A 24,542-nucleotide genomic window follows, 5' to 3' on the forward strand; every position below is an offset into this window, starting at 1 on the left:
GACAAACATGAATCTGAATGTTTCGAAGGAAACCTCTACTGTAAGTGTGGCAAGGGGCTAGTACCAGCCTCCATCTCTGCCCCCCCTCCCCCCTCCCCCTCCCGACAGGAAGTCCCTCGCTTATCAGACTTGGACAAGCACAACGTCTGCCGCGACACCCTGGCACCCGTTTCCATGACCGCCAGGATCTCCCGAGGCAACTGGCGTGACACGCGACTAACATGCTGACATGGCGCCACGGCAACGGGCCAACACCCAGTAGGAATCAGGGTAGCCCGATGGCGACAGACATCTTGGATTGTTGTCTGTCAGCACCCCTCCCTCCCCCCCCCTACACACGCCACTACCAACACCCTCCATCACCACCACCTCCTCCGAAAGAGGCAGGAAACAATACTTCTGTAACATCTCTCACAGATCAATCTCACAATAAAACAACATTGAGTTATTTGATCAAGTCGATGGCAGAAAGACATCAGCTTTCTCCCTTCACATCAACATGTATCAAGAGAGAAGCTTCTTGGCTGCTCCGGCTAGAAGACAAAGCAGCTTACTATTTCCTCATGATCTGCAATTGTTTGCAACCAGAGACCAAAATGGCAGCTAAGGGAAACATTCAATACGAATAGTTTATTCTTTGAGAAGCGATCATCTCTTTGCGGTCTGATTGAAATTGTGCTCGTGCGTGTACCTATGTCTGAGACAGGAAGAGGGGAATGAAGAGAAAAAGGGAAAGTATGAAAGAAAGGGAATGTTGTTAGTACATGAAAGAGAAGAAAAGGAACATAAAGAGAGGAAAAGTACGAAAGAGAGTATGACAGAGAGAGAGAGAGAGAGAGAGAGAGAGAGAGAGAGAGAGAGAGAGAGAGAGAGAGAGAGAGAGAGATGGAGAGGGAGAGGGAGAGAGAGAGAGAGAGAGAGAGAGAGAGAGAGAGAGAGAGAGAGAGAGAGAGAGAGAGAGAGAGACAGAGAGAGACAGAGAGAGAGAGAGAGAGAGAGAGAGAGAGAGAGAGAGAGAGAGAGAGAGAGAGAGAGAGAGAGAGATGAGATTGAACAAATCTGAGCCAGATGGCTACAACCACTTAGAAAGCAGATTAGAAGAGAGAGACCAAGCAGCCTAGTCCTCCCAGTACACAGACACATTACACCGCACAATGTGGACCTGACCCAAGAGAAATCATGCTATTCAACTGGAAGGTGACACCTGCAGATTTCTTTGCAGGAAAACCTTTGAGCGAGTTTGTATGTGTATGTGTGAGGGTCTGCCGGTGCAGGAGTGTGTGTGTGTGTCTTCCTGTCTGTCTGACACTCAGAAACACCATGATGGTCCACGGCAGAGAGAGACAGCTCTGTAAAGTGATGTGGGGGTGGGTGGGGGTGGGTGGGTGGGTGTGGATGGAGGTGGAGGGGTGGAGGGGTTTATGTCTACTCCTAAACCATCTCCCTCACTCCCACAGAAGGTTCCCACAGATTCGACCACACACAGACACACACAAACACACACACACAAACACACACACACACACCTGCCCGAGGCAGAATGACAAACACAGCAGGTCAGCTCCATCTCTCTCTTAGAAAAACAAGTGGAGAAGAGAGGAGCCATGACATGCTGCGTTTCACTCAGCTTCTCTGGTGAGGAACATGTTCTCTGACAGCACAGACACCACCGGAGTCATGGAATCATTCATGAACGCCACCATGCAACACAACTCGGCCACTCCAAGCTATAAATGTGAAATATCTCTTAGCTTCCTCACCTACAGACCATTGACGGTCAACAGCTTTAGCTCACAGGCTTAGTACAGTCCTCTCGAACCAGGCTGCATGCAAACTCCTCTCCGTGTGCTGTGTTGTATAAGCAGCGGGGTGTAAAGGCGCCACGTAGAGAGTCGTTTACAAACAAACAGGCCACGTTAGAACCTCCCTTTGATGTCGCTAACGAGTTTGTTACGGTAACGCTTGTTGACGAGACCAGAGAGAGTTGAGATGATGTGTTGGATGTTGGGGTGGGCTACATGCTCCATCCCCACCCAGCAGGAGGTGGGGGTGGTGGGGGGGTTCAGGCCTGGGGGGTACAAACACTGGGTGATTAGGTGTTACACAGCCACCACTGACCAACACATCTGAAGCAAAATATGAATCCTTTTCATGGAGCCTAAAGTGAATGAGATATAAAGATATAGCAACATAATAAAATCCTATATAAAGTCACATAAAGAGTATGAAAATTCTCTATACTTTATAAACGGAGTAATCTGTACATTATAAGATGTAGATATCTCTCTCATATGGGACTAGGAGTCAATGTCATCATGACAACTTGATCGTTTTCCATCCCCTCTCAGTGGGACCAACCAAAAATGCTAACTAACTACCATGACGCCGGCTGCCTGGTTGATCAAAGCTGCGCGCAGTTCTTTCAGGCAGGCACACATATGGTTAGACTCCACAACTACATATCCCAGGAGACACCTTGCTTCATTTGTAGTCTCAGCAGCCATGTAAATTGGAAGCAGTCACCGTTAAACTCACATTAACTCTGAACTGTGTATGACCCCTTCTTCCAACTCAGAAAGAACACAGGGTTTAATCAGTAGCTACACTCAAAGGGAAATAACATAATCTGAATTTAAAACTGAAGAAATAGCAATATCTAATCTTTTTTAAACAGATTATTATCTCTGTTACAGCCCAATCTCACGCAATCTTTCCCAAAATTCCAGATTCAAAGGAAGGTATTTCACAACACAAACCCCAACCTACACACAACCTTCCCGGGGACTTTGAAGAACATCTCTGAGACCAATCCAAACCCCAACCATGGCGTCTTCCATTTTAACGTTATTTCTAATTCCACCGCCATGGTATTCTGCGTGTTGGAGGGCATCTCTGGGCGGTGACTGGACCAGGCTACCTGCAGCTGGACATGGCTGGAGGGGGCCACCCAGGCCCAGGCCACAGATCCTGTGAGTGGAGCTCCACCCTCAGCCAAGCCCTCACGAGGTAACAGCAGCGCGGGAGGAAATGGGCCGTATAGCCTCCAGCAAACCTTCTGATAACACTGCATTACCATAGAGCATTTTAGATCACGCTTAAATATTTATACCTTTTAGTAATGTCACGGCACAGTTGCATTAGTAGAGAGGAGGGAATCAGGTCGATGTAATTGTCCATCAGTGGAAATGAGAGAGAGAGAGAGAGAGAGAGAGAGAGAGAGAGAGAGAGAGAGAGAGAGAGAGAGAGAGAGAGAGAGAGAGAGAGAGAGAGAGAGAGAGAGAGAGAGAGAGAGAGAGAGAGAGAGAGAGAGAGAGAGAGAGAGAGAGAGAGAGAGAGAGAGAGAGAGAGAGAGAGAGAGAGAGAGAGAGAGAGAGAGAGAGAGAGAGAGAGAGAGAGAGAGAGAGAGAGAGAGAGAGAGAGAGAGAGGAGAGAGAGAGAGAGAGAGAGAGAGAGAGAGAGAGAGAGAGAGAGAGAGAGAGAGAGAGAGAGAGAGAGAGAGAGAGAGAGAGAGAGAGAGAGAGAGAGAGAGGAGGAGAGAGAGAGAGAGAGAGAGAGAGAGAGAGAGAGAGAGAGAGAGAGAGAGAGAGAGAGAGAGAGAGAGAGAGAGAGAGAGAGAGGGAGAGAGAGAGAGAGAGAGAGAGAGAGAGAGAGAGAGAAAGACAATTATATATATAGAGAGAAAGAAAGTGAGAGACACAAGAAAATGGTTGTGCTCAAAGAATGATGCAAATTAAAAATGCCAGCTCATTCTTCATAATGCATGTTAATTAATGTTGGTTATGGCCTGAGCTTCAGTCCTACTAGTCTTCTCTGTGCCTTCTGCCCCAACCACCCCCACCCCCACACTCCCATCTCTCTTACCCTCTTTGCTGTACACTGATTGGTGTATGCAGGTGTTTGTGGGGGGTATTTCTGTGTGTGTGTGTGTGGGGGGGGGGGGGGTGCACATAGCAGAACTAAGTAAAGGCATGAATCCATGCACACATACAAACAAAGTCTCAAAACCACACACACACACACACACACATACACACAGACGGTAAACAAAGCTCTACAAATACAGAGGCAACAACACACACCAACATGTGTGAACACCTCGCATACAGAGCCGAGAATAAACAACACACAAGACACTGTCGTCAAGTTACACAGCGACCCCCAACACCCCCCCCCCTCCCCAGCCGCCACATGCACTAGCACAGTCTACCCTTCAGAGAAAAGCAAACTGAATAGATAACTGTTCTCCTTGCTTCTAATGGGTCATGCTACATTCTACCCCAGAGTTGCTCCACAGTCCCATTATAGCTTCCACGCCCACGGGCCGGGCCCCGGTCAGGGGGGCCTTCCCGGGGAGTCATCCACGCCCCACACAGCCAGCCTGGGGTCAGCCATGTGTGCTCACCACACGTCGTTTCATGGGGGTGATTGAACAAGCGCCAATGGGGGAAAACATAGCAGCAATGGTTTCAAACGGGTGTTGAGAGAGTATGAATGTTGCCTTGCGGGCTCTGGGACACGACCCAGAGAGAGAGAGCGGGGGGGGGGGGGGGGGGTGTGCAGGGGGGGCGGGCAGCAACATGGAAACGGTGCTCACAACACACACGTCTCTCCGACATGATGAGAGGGAATTCAGGCGGATCTGTTAGTGACAGATCTGAATCAGAGAAGAATCCAGTGATCTGTCAAGACAGATACTCAGGGGAGGGCTTGTATCTGACAGTCAACATCTCACTTCACCAGCAGTCAAGGGTATGGTACCAGAGTGTAGACGATCAAGATGGTACCAGAGTGTAGACGATCAGGGTGTACAGATAGTGGCTTTAACTCGGAGCATGCAACACAATGAGACACTAAGACAGAGAGAGAGAGAGAGAGAGAGAGAGAGAGAGAGAGAGAGAGAGAGAGAGAGAGAGAGAGAGAGACAGAGAGACAGAGAGACAAAGAGAAATAAAGTGGGAGAGACTGAGAATTAAAAGAGAATAAGAGAGAAAAAGAGAGAGAAAAACTGAAAAAAGAAAGAGGGAGAGAGAGAGAAAAAGAGAGAGATATAGAAAGAAAGAAAGAAAGAGAGCACATTCACATAGAAAATTGGGATGCATCCGCTTAGCCTCTGGCCAACACTGACATCTTTATCTGCACTCAAATGGATGAGGGGCTCACGGCCAAACAAAACACAGACCATCAGAAAATACTACAAGACAAGAATCGGTCCAACATTTCTCAATCCCAGTGTTTACGCTGTTTAAGCAGTGTAGCGGCTTAACCCAACATTTGTTCCTAACTTAACTAACCGGCTGTCGTCTTCCTATAGTAGGAACTCAAATGAATTTAAACACCATAGGGCTGCCACCAAATTAAAACTGCTTCCTGGATGGGGCTTTGGTCTAAATATGTTATACTTGATTGTTGGGTCATGTATCTGAAATGACTTTATCCCTGGTGGGTATCAGAGAGTTCTGTTGAGTTCCTATGCCCATCAGTACAAATGGGCTGAGGCTGGGGCTGAGGCTGAGGCTAGGGCTGGGCTGGGCTGGGGCTGAGATTGCTTTACAATGTGTAAAATAATGACTGTTAGCCAGTGCTGTTGTAGTAACAACTGCAAAACAGGACAACATGTTTGCTTGCTGCACAACACTGCAGAGAAGTTTTCCCTCCACGCTCTCTGGTTGTTATGGCGATGGTGGAGTCCGTCTTGCCAGGGTTCCGCACGCACCTCATCACCCCGCTCTATTCCACAAGTGTCGCCATAACAACGACGGAACTCTCAATCAGAATGCATCCATGTTCTAGAACCCTTCAGAAGGGGCCTTCATTGATGATAACCTCCCCGCACCCAGTCCACAACACTAACACTCTGTATGCTAGGAATGCTCTACGAACACACACACACAACGCTGCAACAAATTGCAGGAATCTTTTGCAGGGATTTTCCCACACAGCTACATCAGACCTGGGAATGTTAACATCACAAAACAGGAGTGTCTCCTATACTGTGGGTCAGTGCTCTGAGCTTGCCCTAGTTTAGCTACAAAGACAAGACAAACCAGGACACCCTGACACATAACAGACTGGTGGGCATTCCAAAATTCACATGCATACGTACTCACACAGACACACACACCTACAGACACAGTTTCACACACATGCACACACACACACTCACTCACACACAGACACACATGCACACACACTCACTCACACACAGACACACATGCACACACATACACTCACTCACACACAGACACACATGCACACACACACACTCACACACAGACACACATTCACAGAGCACCTTTTCCCACACTGTGCACAGAAAGAATGTAGGCTAAATATCAAAAGGAATCCCAGGGCATAAAGACAAACTTTCGTTTCCAGATTCCCCAAAGATTCCAGAGATCAAAGCCTGGGTTAAACTTCCAGTGACGGCGTTCCGCGGAAGGACAGTTTTAGAGTCTCTGCTCCGGGCATCACACTGTAGCCACGGCAACAAATCAAAAGAACAGGAAGATGAGTGAATGCGGCGAGGACGGCTGGGGAGAATGCGCTCTGAACTAAGGCAGCTGAGCTTGACTTAACAACCTGCCTCTCAACAAACGGAGGAGAAGAAGATTCAAGCTCTGGCTCTTCTGACACAGACCAAGAAGACCAAGACATCACAAGGGAACAAGGAGAGAGAATGTGATGCAACAAAACAAGAGGATCAGTAAACGTAAACAGGAAGTGTCGACTCAAGGGAGCAGGAAGTAAGGACTCAAGGTTACGTGAGAAGACCCTGGACGTCCGACCCTAAAGATGTCCAGCACCATGGACAGCACCATGCCGCCCTTCCCCTGGTTCTCACTAAAAATGACTGGAACATGTACAATACAACCTATACTACCCTTAACCTTAATACTCTACAACAGCTTTTCTCAGTCATTCATTTGAGCCAGGTGTGTTCCAAGAGGGAAACATCTAAAACATGCAGGACAGGGGGTCCTGAGGAACCAGGGTTGAAAGAGCCAATGGCGCACACCCAGATATGACCAGGGGTTACCCTGGGTTCATCCACCCAACTCTGTAAACACCCCAGACACAGCCTAGACAAGGCCTCCTGGCCTCGATAGGCAGTCAAGCATCTCAACACCCTACAGTGTTGCTAAATGACAGGCGCACAGCTGCCTGGGACTGATTCAATGTAACATTACTAACATGTGTATTGACAGGAAAAACATGGCCCAGGGCAAGGGGAAAACCAAGCTTTCACAGCACATTACACGACAGAGAGAGTTAAGTGTGGATCTGCGTCGAAACTAACAGGGACAAGCCTATGACACCCAGTGAAGCACTCCTAGCTTCACTTCCTGGACCCCTTCGGGGGCGGAAGATTCCGGTGGGTAGAGCCGCATTGTGATTGGCCCGACGTGGAGTGGCTCATGAAGATGATGAAGTTGAGCTTGCCCGTTCACGCACGGTTAGTCAAAAGACAAACAGAGGTTTTAATTAAGCAGAAAGATGGGGCCTTTCTGGAAGTAGGTGAAGAGAGGGTTATGCCCTGAGAGCCCACACATCTGCCCTTGTTATTATTAGACTGTGCTTACATGCAAAAGCTCAAGGGCACCCCCCCAAGTTCTGAGAGATGGAACTCTGTGAATCATTTAGGAGGAACAGGACTACAGTACATGTCCATGTCTGCATGTTTGAGAGAGATGTGGAGTTCGGTAGAGACCCTGACTGGCGCTCTTGGGTCTAAACAACAGGGAAGGTTGGTGTTCTAAGCGATGCGTCTAAACAACAGAGAAGGTTGGTGTTCTAAGCGATGCGTCTAAACAACAGGGAAGGTTGGTGTTCTAAGCGATGCGTCTAAACAACAGAGAAGGTTGGTGTTCTGAGTGATGCGTTTACCAGTCTGACCTGAGGAGCTCCTGGATGAGTTCCTGTCACTCCAGATGTCTTCACATACACGTCTTCCTTTCTCTCTCTCTTTCCCCAACACCCTCACCTTTCTCTCTCTCTTTCCCCCACACCTTCACCTTTCTCTCTCTCTTTCCCCAACACCCTCACCTTTCTCTCTCTCTTTCCCCCACACCTTCACCTTTCTCTCTCTCTTTCCCCAACACCCTCACCTGTCTCTCTCTCTTTCCCCAAGACCTTCACCTTTCTCTCTCTCTTTCCCCCACACCATCACCTTTCTCTCTCTCTTTCCCCAACACCCTCACCTTTCTCTCTCTCTTTTCCCAAGACCTTCACCTTTCTCTCTCTCTTTCCCCCACACCATCACCTTTCTCTCTCTCGTTCCCCCACACCATCACCTTTCTCTCTCTCTTTCCCCAACACCCTCACCTGTCTCTCTCTCTTTCCCCAAGACCTTCACCTTTCTCTCTCTCTTTCCCCCACACCTTCACCTGTCTCTCTCTCTTTCCCTAACACCCTCACCTGTCTCTCTCTCTTTCCCCCACACCATCACCTTTCTCTCTCTGCCTGTCCCCACCCTCTCTCTACACCTCTAAACACGTTTGTAAACAAAAATGGCTACAACATGATAATCACAGTAAAGGCCAGTGCACAGTGATAGGTGGATAAAGCCATAAATAACAGGCTATGCAAAAAGGTATAACAATGTATAGTTAAAACTGCTTTAAATGCAGTCCATACATCCAACAAAACTGCAAAAAGGAGTGGAATGGCATTCAGATGAGTATGTGTGTGTGTGTGTGTGTGTGTGTGTGTGTGTGTGTGTGTGTGTGTGTGTGTGTGTGTGTGTGTGTGTGTGTGTATGTGCACATGAGGAGGGCTTTCTGCTACTAGCAGTCAACTCTGGGTGAAGGAGGAGTAGATGACTTCATTTTCTATTTACTAGAGGGATTATGTGTAGAACTCAGCTGGCTGGGGCTAACCTTGCAGAATGATTCACTTCCGAAACTCAGTACTCCTTTCTCAAACAAGCTGCCTTTCAGTTTAATGGTCCTGATATCCCCTGATGTTTAATGATTTTATACATAAGACATGGAAAAATAACCAAGATTAATATGGATTATTTGCATCAATCCATCTCTTTACCATTAAACCTGTAGAATACACCTGGAAGGTGTGCTATAACTGCATTTCACGGATCACAGTTATAGTGTCTATAGTTACAGTGGTCTACAGTAACTGTTGTGTACAGTTACAGTGGTATAGTTAAGGTGGACTACAGTAAGAGTTGTGTACAGTTACAGTGGTATAGTTAAGGTGGACTACAGTAAGAGTTGTGTACAGTTACAGTGGTATAGTTAAGGTGGACTACAGTAACAGTTGTGTAGAGTTACAGTGGTATAGTTAAGGTGGACTACAGTAACAGTTGTGTAGAGTTACAGTGGTATAGTTAAGGTGGACTACAGTAACAGTTGTGTACAGTTACAGTGGTATAGTTAAGGTGGACTACAGTAACAGTTGTGTAGAGTTACAGTGGTATAGTTAAGGTGGACTACAGTAACAGTTGTGTACAGTTACAGTGGTATAGTTAAGGTGGACTACAGTAACAGTAGTCTGCTGTATCAGTAGTGGCAGTGTCTGGAGCACTGTAGGGTCACAGTATAGCTAGAGCAGATCTCCCTCCAGGCTTCTCCCCCGGTCTCATCTGCACCCAACAGTGTTGTCAACACACACCTCAATGCATCCAGGCATTCATATCATATATGGTGCGACCAGAGAGACAAAGGCCCCAGACTGGGTAAGGAGGCTAGTCTGTAGAACAGCACTCCTCCTCTTCCTCCTCCTCGCTCATGCCCCAGTCTCTCCATCCAATAAAAGCGATAGGAACAGACAAAGTAGAGCTGCTATCAGCTTGCTAACAACTAGCTTTGAGATGTGATTACAGCGCTGAATGAATAAGTTGTATGGGGGGGGGGGGGCAGAGAGACATAATATCTCTTGTTTTAACCCAGGGTATCTTCCCGAGAAATTGATTCATGGACCACAGTAATTACAGAGGCTTAGTCTTTGTAGGCACAAGTACTTTGAGGATCCAACACACTGATAGAAGTCGACATGCACAGCAGAATATGCTTTACAAACGTATTCTTCCAAACAATAGTGTGTCTGTACAACTAGTCAGGGCAAATCTTTATCCAACAAGCACTGGAAAACAGTTTGGGGTTACTGGAATCCAAAACACACATGCATACACCCTCTCTCTGTCAGTCACTCAAAGCACACACACACCCACACCCACACAAACAAACACATACTGTCTCTGTCTCTGTCTCTGTCTCTCTCTCTCTTCTCTCTCTCTCTACGTCTCTCTCTCTGTGTCTCTCTGTGTCTCTCTCTCTGTCTCTCTCTCTCCCTCTCTCTCTCTCTCTCTCTCTGGTGAGAACTGTGCACTAGAGGGCCTGTAGGCTGGGGATGCATTCAGCGTGCTCCATCCCTCACCACAAAGGCCTATTCATGTGTTGGCAGGGTGAATAGCTGTTTTCTAAGGCTAGCCACAAAACTGGGGCCTTTTTGGAGGGGCTCCATGAGTTACCACTGTCCTCCGGCTTGGTATGCAAACTCCCTCCCCATGAAAGATGGGAAATGATCTCTCCGTTTTTTTTTTGTGGGGTTTTCATCTATCCAGTTATTCTAATGATGTCGTCCAGGGAAGAAACACAGCACACTGCTTCCTTCTTTGCTACCTCCTAATGGTCAGAAAGCAACTGTGGGTGGTTTCCTGCAGGGACAGACAGGTGTCAGCAGAAACATATCATCCGCTCGGCCTTCTCTGGGTTTTCACATCCCTGGCCTGTCACTTTGGGGACAGGAGGCCTGTCTGTCCATCAAAGCCAGGCCATGACACTGCTGATCTGTTCTGAAAACACCACCAACCCTTTAACCCTGCTCCCTGTACCTGACTATACATGTGTATGGTGTGTGAGTGTTCCATTAGGGTCCTGTCAGAGTGCTCTGAAACATCGGACAGATCGCATACAGATGATCTGTTTAGCCCAGGCCAATCAAGGAGTCCATCCCTCACCTAACATATAATAGGTTTGTTGCTTCCTGTTGAGCTTGAGTGTACTAACTAGACCTTTAATTGTTAACAACATTAACGACGCCTTAAGTCTATGGAAGACACCATGCCATTGGCATTAACATTGTTAATTGTTAACGTTGTAGCTTGGACACACGTGACTCACAGCAACCTGTACGGCCCGGGCTATTTGGAACCACACGAGACGATAATGACGTTTAATGATGGCTTTTAAAACCTATTAACCCCCAAACATTTATCTGACAACATGACGTGTTTTCGGTCGATATAACGGAGTAAAACGCATCCAAGCTACCAGTCGTTAGAGAGAGATGCAGATCAACCTGCTACGAAATACTTGTTAAAAAAATGAATCATGTCAGGGACGCAGGACACTTGTCCCAGTGTCACAACTCAGCTCGGGATCGGGACATGTTTAGAATAAACATGTTTTTATTTATTTTAAATGGGCCGCTAAGTCATTATCAATACATGCACGAACCTACAAGGTTGATTAACTTACCAACTCCGATTTTTTCCTCCTCGGTCGGGGTCCACATGATCCTTGTGATATTCCCAAGAAATAGAAAGCAATTCAACCGTTTTCATGGAAAGTCTCAAAGGAAAAGTTGCATTAATCGTTCAGGTTCGTAAAAAAAGTGTTTATGTCCTCATTTAAGATGAAAAAAAATAAAGTGTTAGTGCTGTCTCATTTTTCGCTCGTCAATCGATGCATTTCTTGTCCAACCAGCAATACATTGTATCATTCATTGCACAGTCCATCGCAATCTGCTGTTGTTCGTAGTAAGCCCTGCCTCTGCTCGTCTGAGAATTCCTTTCCCCAACTCTATCATTGCAGCATCATGCCGCTGACAGGATGGAGACTGACCGTGACCGTTATTTATTTATTTTGTCTGTGCGGCAAGCAGTCTTGTTTTGTCCTAATCCCGGTAACTCGAATGACCGAGCAGTCTTTAACGTTCTCTTTCGTCGTTACGAAGTGACTATTCGGTCAGTTCAAGATAACACTGCGTACAAACAGATACATGCCGAGTTGTTTACGATGAAGAACAGTGTGTATACGTGTGTTTGTGTAAAAGGGATACTTGGACAGTCGCTGCGCCATCTAGGCAACCCAACAGCCCCGTCACATGACGCACGAAAATAGCTACATAGTTCATTCTCGGATGGGACTCGAATGGGACATTGAGGGACGCATCTCATATCAGAGCTAAACGACGGTCTCTCCCTTTCCCCCCCCCCCCTCCTCACTCTCTCTCTCTCTTTATCTGTGTGTGTCTGTATGCTTGAGTGGGTGTCGACACTTACACATCAAATTTAAATAAATACAAATGTTGCTCTAGTCATTACTGTTATTCATGCAACATTTAGGATGCAACTAGGTCAAATAAAAGCACCTGTGGTTTATAACATCATCCAGAATAAAACATCTGCATGGAAATTTAAAAAAATTCAATGACCATGAACGCACTAGTCTGAGCACTGAGAAGGATTGCAGTTTCTTAGTACATGGGGTAACCATGGTGATCCAAGGGGGCTACCTGCTGCATTTCCAGATGGTCATTAGAGACAGCCACTGTAGCCAGGCGGACTATGAGTCCTGCTGTCTGTTCTAACAACCTGCTCTGATGAACTGGGTGGTGGACCATGGCTGAAGAAGCTAATGTGTTCTACTGGCACTTTTTAAATTATATAACAATGATTGCTACAGAATGCTCTGGGTAGCAGTCTGTACTATCTGTCTGTGGACTTCTTTGATGCTAAGATAACTGCCTTCAACACTGTTTGTTGTGTTTGTGCCTTGCCACAAACAGTCTCTGCTTTTTAGAGGATTCAGGGTACAAGTATCCTGTGTGTGAGTATACGTGTGTGTGTGTGTGTGTGTGTGTGTGTGCTGTTGTCTGGTCCTGGCAGACCTTGAGACAGGGTATAGCTTATTCACAGTCCAAGAGAGCTTGTGTCACCAGGCAGAGGCCCCACAGATGAGACTTGGCAAGTTGCGAAGGCTTCTAATATTAGTCACACACACACAACAGACAGATATGCAGATGTAGAAGTTAACAGTCATGAGTTGAAGATGGGGTTCCCGGCAACACAGTGCGGGCTCGATACAGATATCTATAAATAGCTGTGTTTTTGTGTATTCATTGCAACTGTCACAACAACCTCCCACAAGCATCTTAGATGAGCTGCCCCTGTCTTACAATAAGTTAGTGGCACAGCACATTGAGAATGGGAGAAAGAAGCTAAGACATTGTGTTAAGATCAGCCTGCCATACTCCTCAAGGCCACAGGAAGACAACCTAAGAGCCCAAGTCTCTCGTGTTACATAGGGCAATACTGACATCTAGTGGCATTGTCAAAACATCCACGTAGAAATCTGCGCTACACTTGGAAAAAAGAGCGTTATTCTTCTTTCATTTTTGTTCTGAAGTGCGGCACACACAATTTTGTCTTCCTGCGTGTCTATTTTCTAGAGATAGCCTACGCTATGAAATGCCGCTCTAGCAAAAAAAAAAAATGAAAAGACGAAATCTGGCGTCATATTGTAGTCCATATTTACATCGAAGAGCGTCTTAAAATAAATTAATAAATACATTTTTTAAAAGCGTATTATTTGGACTTCCGGTTCCTAAAGGGAAATCCCTTAAATTGCTTTCTAAAGGGACATAATACATTTAATTCACTAAGGTCGCTGTTATAGTAGCTATGAAAATGATTTAGACACTGTCGGGAACAAACAGCAGGCATCAAGATAAAATGAAACTACAACACCGAGTGCTATACGTCACCTCCCAAACATGAGCCTCGTTCAAAGTCGCTCTGGATAAGAGCGTCTGCTAAATGACTAAATGTACCTTATGTAAAGGTGCAGTACGGTTTTTTCACATTTACAGTTTTTTTTTATTCGCTTTGGTACTATTTTCAAGTAAGGTGTACATTTTCAAAACTCTTAGTACAAAGATCCAAACTGATCACACTTGTAACGCAGCTAGTCATTGTTTCAATACCTGATGGAATGCTTTCAGTCCACACAATCATTGTTTAAAACACAAGATTATTGTAATATGTAATGGGAACATTTGGTTTAATCACCGAAACACAACAGTATGATCTTCTTTCAGTTTAGTACTTTTAACAATCAGTTCATCCAACATCAAACAATGCAAGATACATGTTTCAAATCGGCCTAAGTGCTGAAATTAATATATTAATAAATCAATATGCTACAGTAAGTAAGTGTATTGCCTAATGTGAAACTGTAATATGTATTTTTCATTGGTAAAATACATATTACAGTTTCACATTAGGCGATACAAATTAGCATATCAAAAGTATCGTGAGAATTGCATTGTGAAAGACAATTGCTTCATATGAAAGGTATTTCTTTGATGACACACTGATTAGGTGTGGTGAAAAAGTGATTGTGTATTTTGTGCACTGTACTTTGTCAATTGAACATGTGATTACATTTTTGAAAAAACAGACTTTTTGATGATCTGCTTTGAGTTTTGTACTAAGAGTTGTGAGGTTTTACCACATACTTGTGAAAACCAAAGCGAATAAAAAAAAATTAAATCTAATTATTTTGACCCCAGAAACCAGTATAGGATGAATCGAAGTGATGAAGAATTAGTCAGAGAAAGTAATTCCCTAAACCAGCATTGTGTCTCTTCTATATCCTCTAATTCCAGTTGAGGTGAAATGCACACTCTAGATCATGGGTAGGCAACCCTGGTCCTAGAGAGCCGCTGTCCTTCATGTTTTAGATGTTTCCCTGCTCCAGCACACCTGATATAATGAATGGGTGGTTATCAAGCTCCGTGGAAGCCGGGTAATGACCATTTATTTGAATCAGGTGTGCTGGAGCAGGGAAACATCTAAAACATGCAGGACAGCGGCTCTCTAGGACCAGGGTTGCCTACCCCTGCTATAGATTGTCAGTTTTGTTTGTTTGTTTGTGTGTGTGTGTGTGTGTGTGTGTGTGTGTGTGTGTGTGTGTGTGTGTGTGTGTGTGTGTGTGTGTGTGTGTGTGTGTGTAGGGCAGGTGTCACGGCTGTACTGAGGACCCAAACGCATGACACACAAGGTTCTAGATGTGCGCAGACTTGTATTGATAGAGAGATGGAGAGGACGGTTGAGGGTAACTGGTGGATGCTGTAGCAAGGTACTGGTAGGACTGGAAGCGGTGATGTGGGGTCAGTGATTCAACAAACCGGTGAGTAATGGGTGACAATCCGGGGTTTAAGAGCTGTGGTGTTGATGAGGGAATGGGCCGCAGGTGAGGTGAGTTACCGGGAGGGAGTGAAGAAGTGGAAAGGATGACTGGACCTGACTAAACTGACTAACAGACTAAAACCCGGTTTGGCCTAGGCCGTGGACATGGCAGCAGGGGAGGCAAACCACAAGTTTTCTAAATCAACCCAAATCAAAATGTATTTATATAGCCCTTTTTACATGTCACAGAGGGCTTCACATACGCCCACAGAACTGCCCCTCAACCGACCTAAACCCTCAATGCATGTTTGTGTGAGTAGGACATGCAGTCAAGCAAGAAAAGTGAGAGAGTGGGGGGTGGGGGCCGTTATTCACTTTACAAGAACAAAATTGCACCTTTGCAAGAACAATACAACAGTATCGTGTAGCCTACTTCCTGAATCCTCTACAATGGCAGGAGCAACTCCCCTGGTCCCAACACCTCCCAACCATATCTACCAGGATTATCACTCTGCCCAGTCCAAACAAGTTCTTCCCTACCCTGGAAATGACATCTGTCTAACCCACAGCTTCCTGAAAACCGATTTACGCATGACTTCATTTGACTTCTGATGAATCAAGTTAACAAATTCACGGAATACCATCAGGTAGGGACTTGTATGAAAGTCCTTCCTGAACATGCAAATAGGCTGATGATGTATGATAGTCGTCTGAAGTAGTGCTGTTGATCCCATATAGGCTGCTATTTACATTTGAAGTAAGAAGATTTCTCTCAATTGGGGGGGGACAACAATCAATTTAGATGGTCACATTTTTTCTTGATTCTACAATATCATGTGTAGAAACATGTGCTCTATTCTATGAAAGAGGAAACAACACAAAGGGGATTAAGTAGTTGGAAAACATGACCTTTTCTCAGGGAAACCTGTCCAATCAAGTTCTGAACTGTCTCGACTTGTCTAGATATAGCGTGGCCCTTAAGACCGGAACCCCCCCCCCCCCCCCATCCCCCTATCCCCGCCCCTTCCCTTCCTGAACATGTAAGACCAGTAAGTGGGCTGGATCTGCGGTCCTTCTAGTGTTTCGCGTGCATTCCTTATTCCCGAAAGAGATGCTAGGGGCTCTTTTAGAGAATCAAGAAAATCTGCCTTTTTCTAAACCTTAATAGTAAATCATCGAAAAGATCAAGATGTTAAATTCTCCGCATGGGCACGGTAGGTAACCTACTTTAATGTTAGATCTGTCAGATTAAACTATAAAGTCGTCAATGCTTTTCCAATATGACAGATTTGAGTTTTATGAAGTTGTAGGAGGAGCGGTTTAAAATGTATTGGGTGCGATATGCTAACCTCGGCAAGCCTAACACGATATGGGATGGAATTTAATTTCCCAAAGCGCGACGCGATCCGAGTTTGGCGGATCTATGGGTAGGTCTAATATGCGTAATCTATAGGCTTTACATACCGTACACACAGGAGCTTGTAACACTGACATTATGTTACTGCACTAGCGTCTGTTTTAAATGCATGTTCAGAAACACAAGGAACAAGCACCGATTCGGAATATCTGCTGTATAGGCACTAAAAGCGTCCATGGGCGTGTCTGCACAACCTTCCATTCCAAAGATGCCACGGCTTTCTCAACGGAATCGAATTATCGTTGACTGATTTTGCTCACTCGTTTTGTCTAATGCACGTTCCTCTAAAACTAAGTCCATTCGAAGGGAGTTGGTGTACTTCAACAAGGTTAGCCAGTAAAGCAGCTTCAGTCAGTAAACTGAGTCCGGGCCCCGCGCAGGGGTGTCGGGACAGCTGAGGTGGGTTCATGTCACGTGTTGCTTCCCTTCTCACTTTCCTGTGTGGTTTTTATATCTCCAGCTCTCTACCCCCCAGTCGCTGCCACGGGCCCCACAGCCCCGCCTGCCAGCATGTTTGGCACAGTGCCAGGTTATGAGGGCGCACTAGCTGGAGGAGGAGGTAAGTGTAGCTGGTGTGTGATGAAACTCACCCGCGCCAAGGAATTGCTAGCTTTTCGTTGGCGTAGTTGGTAGTGGTTGCGCTTGGAAGTTGAGAGGTGGCAGGTTCGGCTAGTGAACAATTGGCTGGTATGCCTCTGAAGGAGCTTGCAAGACCACGTCTCTCTCTCTGGTGAGAACTGTGCACTAGAGGGCCTGTAGGCTGGGGATGCATTCAGCGTGCTCCATCCCTCACCACAAAGACCCATTCCACGTTACATAGGGTCCTCAGATACACACATACACACACACCACATTCATACATATGCTGATCTGTGTTTGCCCCCCCCACACCTCCAGGTGGATACCTGCCCCCTCCAATGCCAGTGGACCCCACCCCTCCACCCCAACCAACACCAGTTGCGGACTGGAAGTAGGTGTTGCCATAGAGACTACCTACCTAACACTGTTTTCTCAAGTTGTGAGTTTGGGGGCTTCCCAGCTGCTCACCGGTCAAGTGCTTGTATCATGTAGACTTAGGCTCTACAGCAGGGGTTTGGCCTTGAAGCCTGCCTCTACCCTATCCTGCAGGCTCTCTCTCTCTCTCTCTCTCTCTCTCTCTCTCTCCATCTCTCTCTCCATCTCTCTCTCCATCTCTCTCTCCATCTCTCCATCTCTATCTCCATCTCTCTCTCCATCTCTCTCTCGTTGCACAAGATTCTTGTTCTCGTTGCACAAGAGCAGTAGAATCCTTCACAATGGTGGGAACAAACACACAACATTTCTTTGCATCATACATGTATGTGGTAACAAGTGATGAAAGACCTACACACAGTCTGTACTTGTTTTAGAGCAAGTTGAACCTGTACTCCATATCTCTCTCTCTCTCTGTCTCTGTCTCTGTCTCTCTGTCTCTCTGTCTCTCTGTCTCTCTGTCTCTCTCTGTCTCTCTCTGTCTTTCTCTCTCTCTTATGCCAGAAGCTTTCAAGGGCCAAACTTAACAAACAAAAATTCTAGAATGTTCATCAAAAAAGGTCTTATACAGCATCCCAGTGTTGTGTGTATGGAGTGATGATGAGTGTGCTGTGTGTATACAGCATCCCCTCCTTGACTGAGGACCAGGCACGACAGGCCTTCAAGATCTTTGCCTCTGCTCACTGCTGTTACAGTGATGGTCCTGCTAATGATGGGGTCATTACCAACATGGAGTCCTTAAACACCTACCGGGTAACACACACTCACACACACACACACACTCTGTCTCTGCCTTCACTTCTCTGTTTTCACTGTCTGCCCTCAACACACAATTTCTGTTCTTCAAAAAACAATAAAACGACCTCACTTTACTCTCTTTGTCTACCTTCAAAATGAAACCTGTATTTTTTATGTTTTAAGCTGGTGAGGCTGCACTTGGGCTATTCATGTTTCTATGCATGCATCGCCAGTCTGGACAAACTGACAAACGTCCTTGTGTTTTTGTTTTCAAATCCACTGTTATTCACCTTTCCTTGTTGTTGTTGAAGGGTAGACTAACATTGTTGTTTGTCGCTAGTACCGCTTGGAGACTTACACAGAGTCCAGGTCAAACGAGTGGGCCCACAAAGCCCACGAAGGTAACTATAAACTGTCATCGTGGTCTGCTTTGTCACAGGTGTCATTACAGTCATTGCTTCTATCGATCAATCTAACTATTGATCCATTCACCTGTCCATGTATTTAACAATCTGGTTGGTCCTAAGACTCTGACCACATCTTAACACAGGTTTTGCCTGCTATGCCCCCGTAAAGACTTCATTAGCACTTGCAGGCTTTATTAGCTCAGAGGAAGAGCTTTACTTTAGACCAACCTAAAATGTCCTGGTCCGCTCTGTAAAAATCATCACTCCTTTATCTATTCCTGTGTTAGGCTATCAAAATCAGAATTTGTTTTTATTCGCCATGTAAGTTTACGCAAAGACGGAATTTACGGTGCAAACACCAAACATACAGTATATAGCGTGTGTCCATTCTTGCATTCAGTGAGTCAGATGGCAGAGCGGTGAGGGAGTCGGGCTAGTAATCAGAAGGTTGCTGGATCCCTGCCGTGGCATTAGGCACGTCAAATGACGTTGTGTCCTTGGGCAAGGCACTTCACCCTACTTGCCTCGGGGTCCCTGTACTTATTGTAAGTCGCTCTGGATAAGAGCGTCTGCGTAAGACTAATGGAATGTGTGTGTGTGTGTGTGACAGGGGAGCCAGCAGACTTCTACACTCAGCCCGCCCCCCGCCCTTGGGAGGTTCAGGTCACGCCTCCTGCTATGTTCACCAATAAAATAGAGAATGTCAGGGTGCCCTTCACCTCTTCCATTAAGGTACACAATCTTTGTTTTTGTGTTAATATGTCATTTTGACCTGACACACTGACACACTGTGTCCACACTGTGACCGTGTGTGTGTGTGTGTTTCCAGGATTGCCACACCTGCCATGCAAGTGGGACGGAGCAGTGTAAGGATTGTCATGGCGACGGCAGGGTAAGACCAGTCTGGACACCTTCAGGAATCTTTCTGAGAACTGTTCTTGGTTCTAAAAACAACAACATTATGATATGTGTGTGATGGGGGAAGGGGTCTACAGTTGAGGTTTTATTAGATGAATTACTTAAAACTTTTATTAACCGATAATTACAAATATTATTTTTCTCATGAATTAAGAACAGAGACATACAAAACTGTTGCTATCCCACATTTTTCCTTTTGGCAACTCCATCTCGTTTTGCTTTTGCAGAAGCAGTGCTGGGTGTGTAAAGGTTCCGGACAAAGTTCAGAGCAATCCTGTTCCCAATGCAGCGGCAGAGGAACAGAGAAGTAGGCTTCTCAGTTGTGCTCAGTCACACGCACTTAGTCCCCTCCACAGTCACCAGTCATGAGGTTTATAAACCTCCTCCTACAAAATAGTTCTGCTAACAGAGCACAAATGTTGATCTCCTGCAAGTCGTATATACCTGAAACAGCAGAGGGGGTTGGGTGTTTCCTTGTCGTATGCATTGTACTCCCAAGCAGTTTTGATAGAACAATACCAATTGCATTTCTAATTCTGAAATGTTGGCGATGCGTAATAAAAATGTAATCAGATTTTGTTTGTGCCCTGTTACTCAGGATTTGTAATGCCAACATAATTTCTGACATTTATTTGGTGTGATTTATATTTAAAAAAATTGTTTTCAAACGTTTGGGAAGGAAGAGGCTAACAAAGGGGTGTGTATGTGTGTTTTCTGCGCCAGCTGTAGTACTTGTTCGGGCCAGGGAACCATCAAGTGCGATACCTGCGATGGAAAGCGCCAACTGTTGACCTACATTAACCTCAAGGTTGAATGGTGAGCCTCCACTAAACTAACTCTAAACTGTTGTCCCTACTCGCTACTTTTAGCGAGTCTTTTATCTAATCTGCAGGTTAGTCTCTCTTTTAAGTCTTGTTGTACTTTCTGCTTCAATCTCTCGTTCAGGTAGTGTGTAGTACTTGTTCCATTTTGTACCCCTGTCTACTTCAACACTGTCCTCCCTGTGTGACGATGTCATTGGACAGGAAAAACAATGTGGAGGACTTTGCGCCGCAGTTGTCCGGGGGTGTGCAGGTGGACCTGGCCAACGTTCACGGGAAGGAGCTGTTCAAGAACACGCTGTTCATGGTGGGTCAATGGACAGGAAGAACCAATCGGGGCCGGGGTTGCAGCCCACGTTACACCACAGTAGTTTACTCTGTGTGTGTGTTTCCCAGGTGTATCCAGTGCAGGGGTTCCCAGATCCTGCCATCTCCCAGGCCTCTGAGCGTATAGTCAGAGAACACCAAGCCAAGTACTCTCAGAACTCGCGCATCCTGCAGCAGGTATTACTTCCCATCCTCCAACAGGACACTAGTCCTTACCTGGTCCTATATCCCATCCTCCAACAGGACACTAGTCCCCACCTGGTCCTATATCCCATCCTCTAACAGGACACTAGTCCCCACCTGGTCCTATATCCCATCCTCTAACAGGACACTAGTCCCCACCTGGTCCTATATCCCATCCTCTAACTGGACACTAGTCCTTACCTGGTCCTATATCCCATCCTCTAACAGGACACTAGTCCCCACCTGGTCCTATTTCCCATCCTCTAACAGGACACTAGTCCTTACCTGGTCCTATATCCCATCCTCTAACAGGACACTAGTCCCTACCTGGTCCTATATCCCATCCTCCAACAGGACACTAGTCCTTACCTGGTCCTATATCCCATCCTCTAACAGGACACTAGTCCTTACCTGGTCCTATATCCCATCCTCTAACAGGACACTAGTCCTTACCTGGTCCTATATCCCATCCTCTAACAGGACACTAGTCCCCACCTGGTCCTATATCCCATCCTCTAACAGGACACTAGTCCTTACCTGGTCCTATATCCCATCCTCCAACAGGACACTAGTCCTTACCTGGTCCTATATCCCATCCTCCAACAGGACACTAGTCCTTACCTGGTCCTAATTCCTATTCCTAACACAAAACCTAGACAAATCCCTTCTGTTGACCAGTCAAGCACATAAAGTCTCTCTTGTTCTCTTTCATTTTTCCTTCATCTCTCTACAGCAACAGACCATTGAGCTGATCCCCATCACCAAAGTGAACTATAAGTGGAAGAGCAACTCCCACCACTATGTAGTGTATGGCAACGAGATGGAGGTCAGCTCTGACTACCCTGCCACCTGCTGCTGCACCATCATGTAGACCTCATCCTCTACTCCAGACCTCATCCTCTACTCCAGACCTCATCCTCTACTCCAGACCTCATCCTCCAGTACATCATCCAGGCTTTTTTGTTGTTGTGTGTGTGGGCAGACATCTGTCAGTGCGCAATAGGTCCATGTGTGCATGTTACATTTGTATGCAGGCCATGATGAGTGTCTTATTCTGTTACACCTCAGCCAAACCAATATTTATTCCACCCCTGCCAGCACGGTTTGCCTTAGACTCTAACTGAGTCTGCCTACTGCACCACTCTGTACCTCCAGGAGTATTACTGTTAACCTGCCTCGTCCAACTGTTACACATAACTATCTGGGAAGTGCCTGAAAATTGTTTGTCTGAAAATGAAATGAAAGGCACTTGTGAAATACACTTTGCAGGTGAGTGGATCAACCTCTTATCACGGGCTGACTTTAACCACGTCCATAGCTGCCAGTAGTTCCTCATAGGGTGCTGAAGGGTCAGAACCACTGTGGTTTGCGCACAGAAGGATAACTTGAAGCTTGTCAAGATGGATTCCCGCATGGTCGTCATCTCGCTAGCTTATATTACCGTATTCTGCCTTACTAACTCTGCCCTCATCCCAATATTGGGTTTTCCTAACAGTCGTTCTATATAGTCGTGTTTTTATAACATATGTCTTGATTCCTGTAGAATCAGTGCTGGACAGTGGCCATTGTAAATGTATATGTGTGTAGGACACTAGACCTTACTCATTAAATTTGACCATATAATCCAACATTCTGTCATGTTTTACTTGTTTACATATTTACTACAAGTAACCTTTCATTCTATAGCAGTGGTCCTCAACCCTGGTCCTCAAAGCCCACTGTCCTATACAGTATTCTGTATATTCTACGTTGTAGATGTTTCCCTGCTCCAACACCCCTGATTCAAATGAATGGGTTTTTAATCATGACCAGGGTTGAAAACCACTGTTCTAGAGGATAGGAGTTACATTTACTCATTTGGATGACTAATTCGCTCTGGATAAGAGCGTCTGATTAAGAGTTACAGAAGTAAGTTTTGAATGAAAGGTTGTATCGCCCTCTAGTGGACAACCAAGGCACATGTATTTCCTTTCTGATGAAGCTGGCAGAGCAAACACATATCTCTCCACCAACAATGATGTTCCACTGAACTGTTTCATGCCACAGGTGGTACAACTGACACACAGACACGCACAAAACCACATTAAAGCATACAGCTTGTTCTCCAATGTCGAGTTTCAGTTTCCTTATGTTTGAATGTGATGCGTGTTCATCTGTTCAAGAAGACGTCCTACAGTGTGCTGACCTGACCGTCTGAATTAAGCAATAAGCCCCAAGAGGCCGTGGTTTGCGCTGATTTTAGAACAGGTAAGGGGAGTTGTTAGGCACGACGCAAAGTGCAGTTTTCTAAAACGGTTACTACAAATATTTGATATGGTTTCGTAAATAAAAACAATTAGAAAAAAAATAGTTTAATAATAAACCGTCATTCTTCCGCCACTACAAAGTATAGTTCCTACATAAATCGTTGCCACGCAACAGCCAGATGGACACCTTTGCGTCTGCTAAAATTTGGCGTCTGCTAGAATGAAAAAATGAATAAATGTTTGAAGTGTTTTTTTATTTGAAACCATTGATGCACAGTACTATGGAATGTTAAAGAATGTTATGAGGACAACCTGTAAGGTTATGCTGGACTTTACAACGGCATGGAACGCGATATAGCCAATCACAATCAAGGATGGGAACAACCAGTTTTAGAACCGCTCTTTCACTCCTGTTGTCTCCTGCACGGCCTGGTCACTGTGACATCTAAGCTCGGTCTGCCAACACTGGACCTGGTCGTCAACCGGAAACCAGTCTCCATGACGGCCAACAGCGAGTTTCCCGGTCCGTCCTACATCCATAAAGCTGAACAATGGATTTTGGTGTTTCAAAACCTATTATTACCTATATTTAGCCTGTGTTCTGCTCCTCTCTCTCACCAACCGTCTCTAGAGGAGGGGATCCCTCTCCAAATTGCTCCTCCCAAGGTTTCTTCAATTTTTTCTCCCGTTGGGAGTTTTTCTGGGAGTTTTTCCTTGTCTTCCTTGAGGATTTAGGTTGGTTGAGGGGCTGTTCTATGGGCGTATGTGAAGCCCTCTGTGACATGCTTGCCTGTAAAAAGGGCTATAAAAATCTATTTGATTTGATCACCGTGACATCTCAGACCGTTGGTTAGAAAGCTTGTGTGTTGGCATGCCCACCCACACACCTTGACTTATGAGCACCATAGCAGTTTCTCTCCCATGTTACAAGAAGGGCCACTACAATTTGTTGCTGCTCTCATAGCCAGTAATAAATAATCAGCATCGTAAATAATCTAGAGGAGCTCATACTCTGTGATTATTTGGAACAGCAGCTCCAGCACACATTAACATTTAGTCATTTAGCAGACGCTCGTATCCAGAGTGACTTACAGTAAGTACAGGGGCATTCTCCCTGAGGCAGATAGGGTGAAGTGCCTTGCCCAAGGACACAACGTCATTTTGCATGGCCGGGAATCAAACCAACAACCTTCTGATGAATAGCCTGACTCCCTAACCGCTCAGCCATCTGACCCCCAGTACACTCACATATCTTGGAGACGA

At 45.8% G+C, this 24,542-nt stretch overlaps 2 protein-coding genes across 3 annotated transcripts in view; one reads left to right on the forward strand and one right to left on the reverse strand.

Annotated features, from left to right (window-relative positions):
- Nucleotides 1–12,067, reverse strand: part of dock3 (dedicator of cytokinesis 3) — a 104,018-nt gene extending 91,951 nt beyond the window's left edge. Inside the window, exon 1 of the mRNA XM_084704261.1 lies at nucleotides 11,496–12,067. Within this exon, the coding sequence (XP_084560387.1) occupies nucleotides 11,496–11,532 (37 nt within the window). The 5' untranslated portion in view covers nucleotides 11,533–12,067. The remainder of the gene's footprint in view (nucleotides 1–11,495) is intronic.
- Nucleotides 12,068–16,259: 4,192 nt separating this feature from the next.
- On the forward strand, nucleotides 16,260–22,661 carry LOC146272447 (protein SSUH2 homolog). Of its 2 annotated transcripts, XM_084706427.1 has the most exons (12): nucleotides 16,260–16,425; nucleotides 17,089–17,187; nucleotides 17,526–17,598; nucleotides 18,263–18,392; nucleotides 18,718–18,778; nucleotides 19,395–19,516; nucleotides 19,614–19,676; nucleotides 19,930–20,009; nucleotides 20,426–20,518; nucleotides 20,728–20,830; nucleotides 20,920–21,027; nucleotides 21,767–22,661. In XM_084706427.1, exons 1-12 carry the CDS (start codon nucleotides 16,401–16,403, stop codon nucleotides 21,902–21,904), a joined length of 1,095 nt encoding a protein of 364 aa, XP_084562553.1. In that variant the 5' UTR covers nucleotides 16,260–16,400; the 3' UTR covers nucleotides 21,905–22,661. The 2 variants fall into 2 exon arrangements, with proteins under 2 accessions (XP_084562553.1, XP_084562554.1); XM_084706428.1 differs by lacking the exons at nucleotides 16,260–16,425; nucleotides 17,089–17,187 and adding an exon at nucleotides 17,213–17,358.
- The last annotated feature ends 1,881 nt before the right edge of the window (nucleotides 22,662–24,542 follow it).

This window comes from Hypomesus nipponensis, chromosome 9, assembly GCF_054491055.1.
Source record: "Hypomesus nipponensis isolate SF chromosome 9, ASM5449105v1, whole genome shotgun sequence".
NCBI classification, from domain to species: domain Eukaryota; kingdom Metazoa; phylum Chordata; class Actinopteri; order Osmeriformes; family Osmeridae; genus Hypomesus; species Hypomesus nipponensis.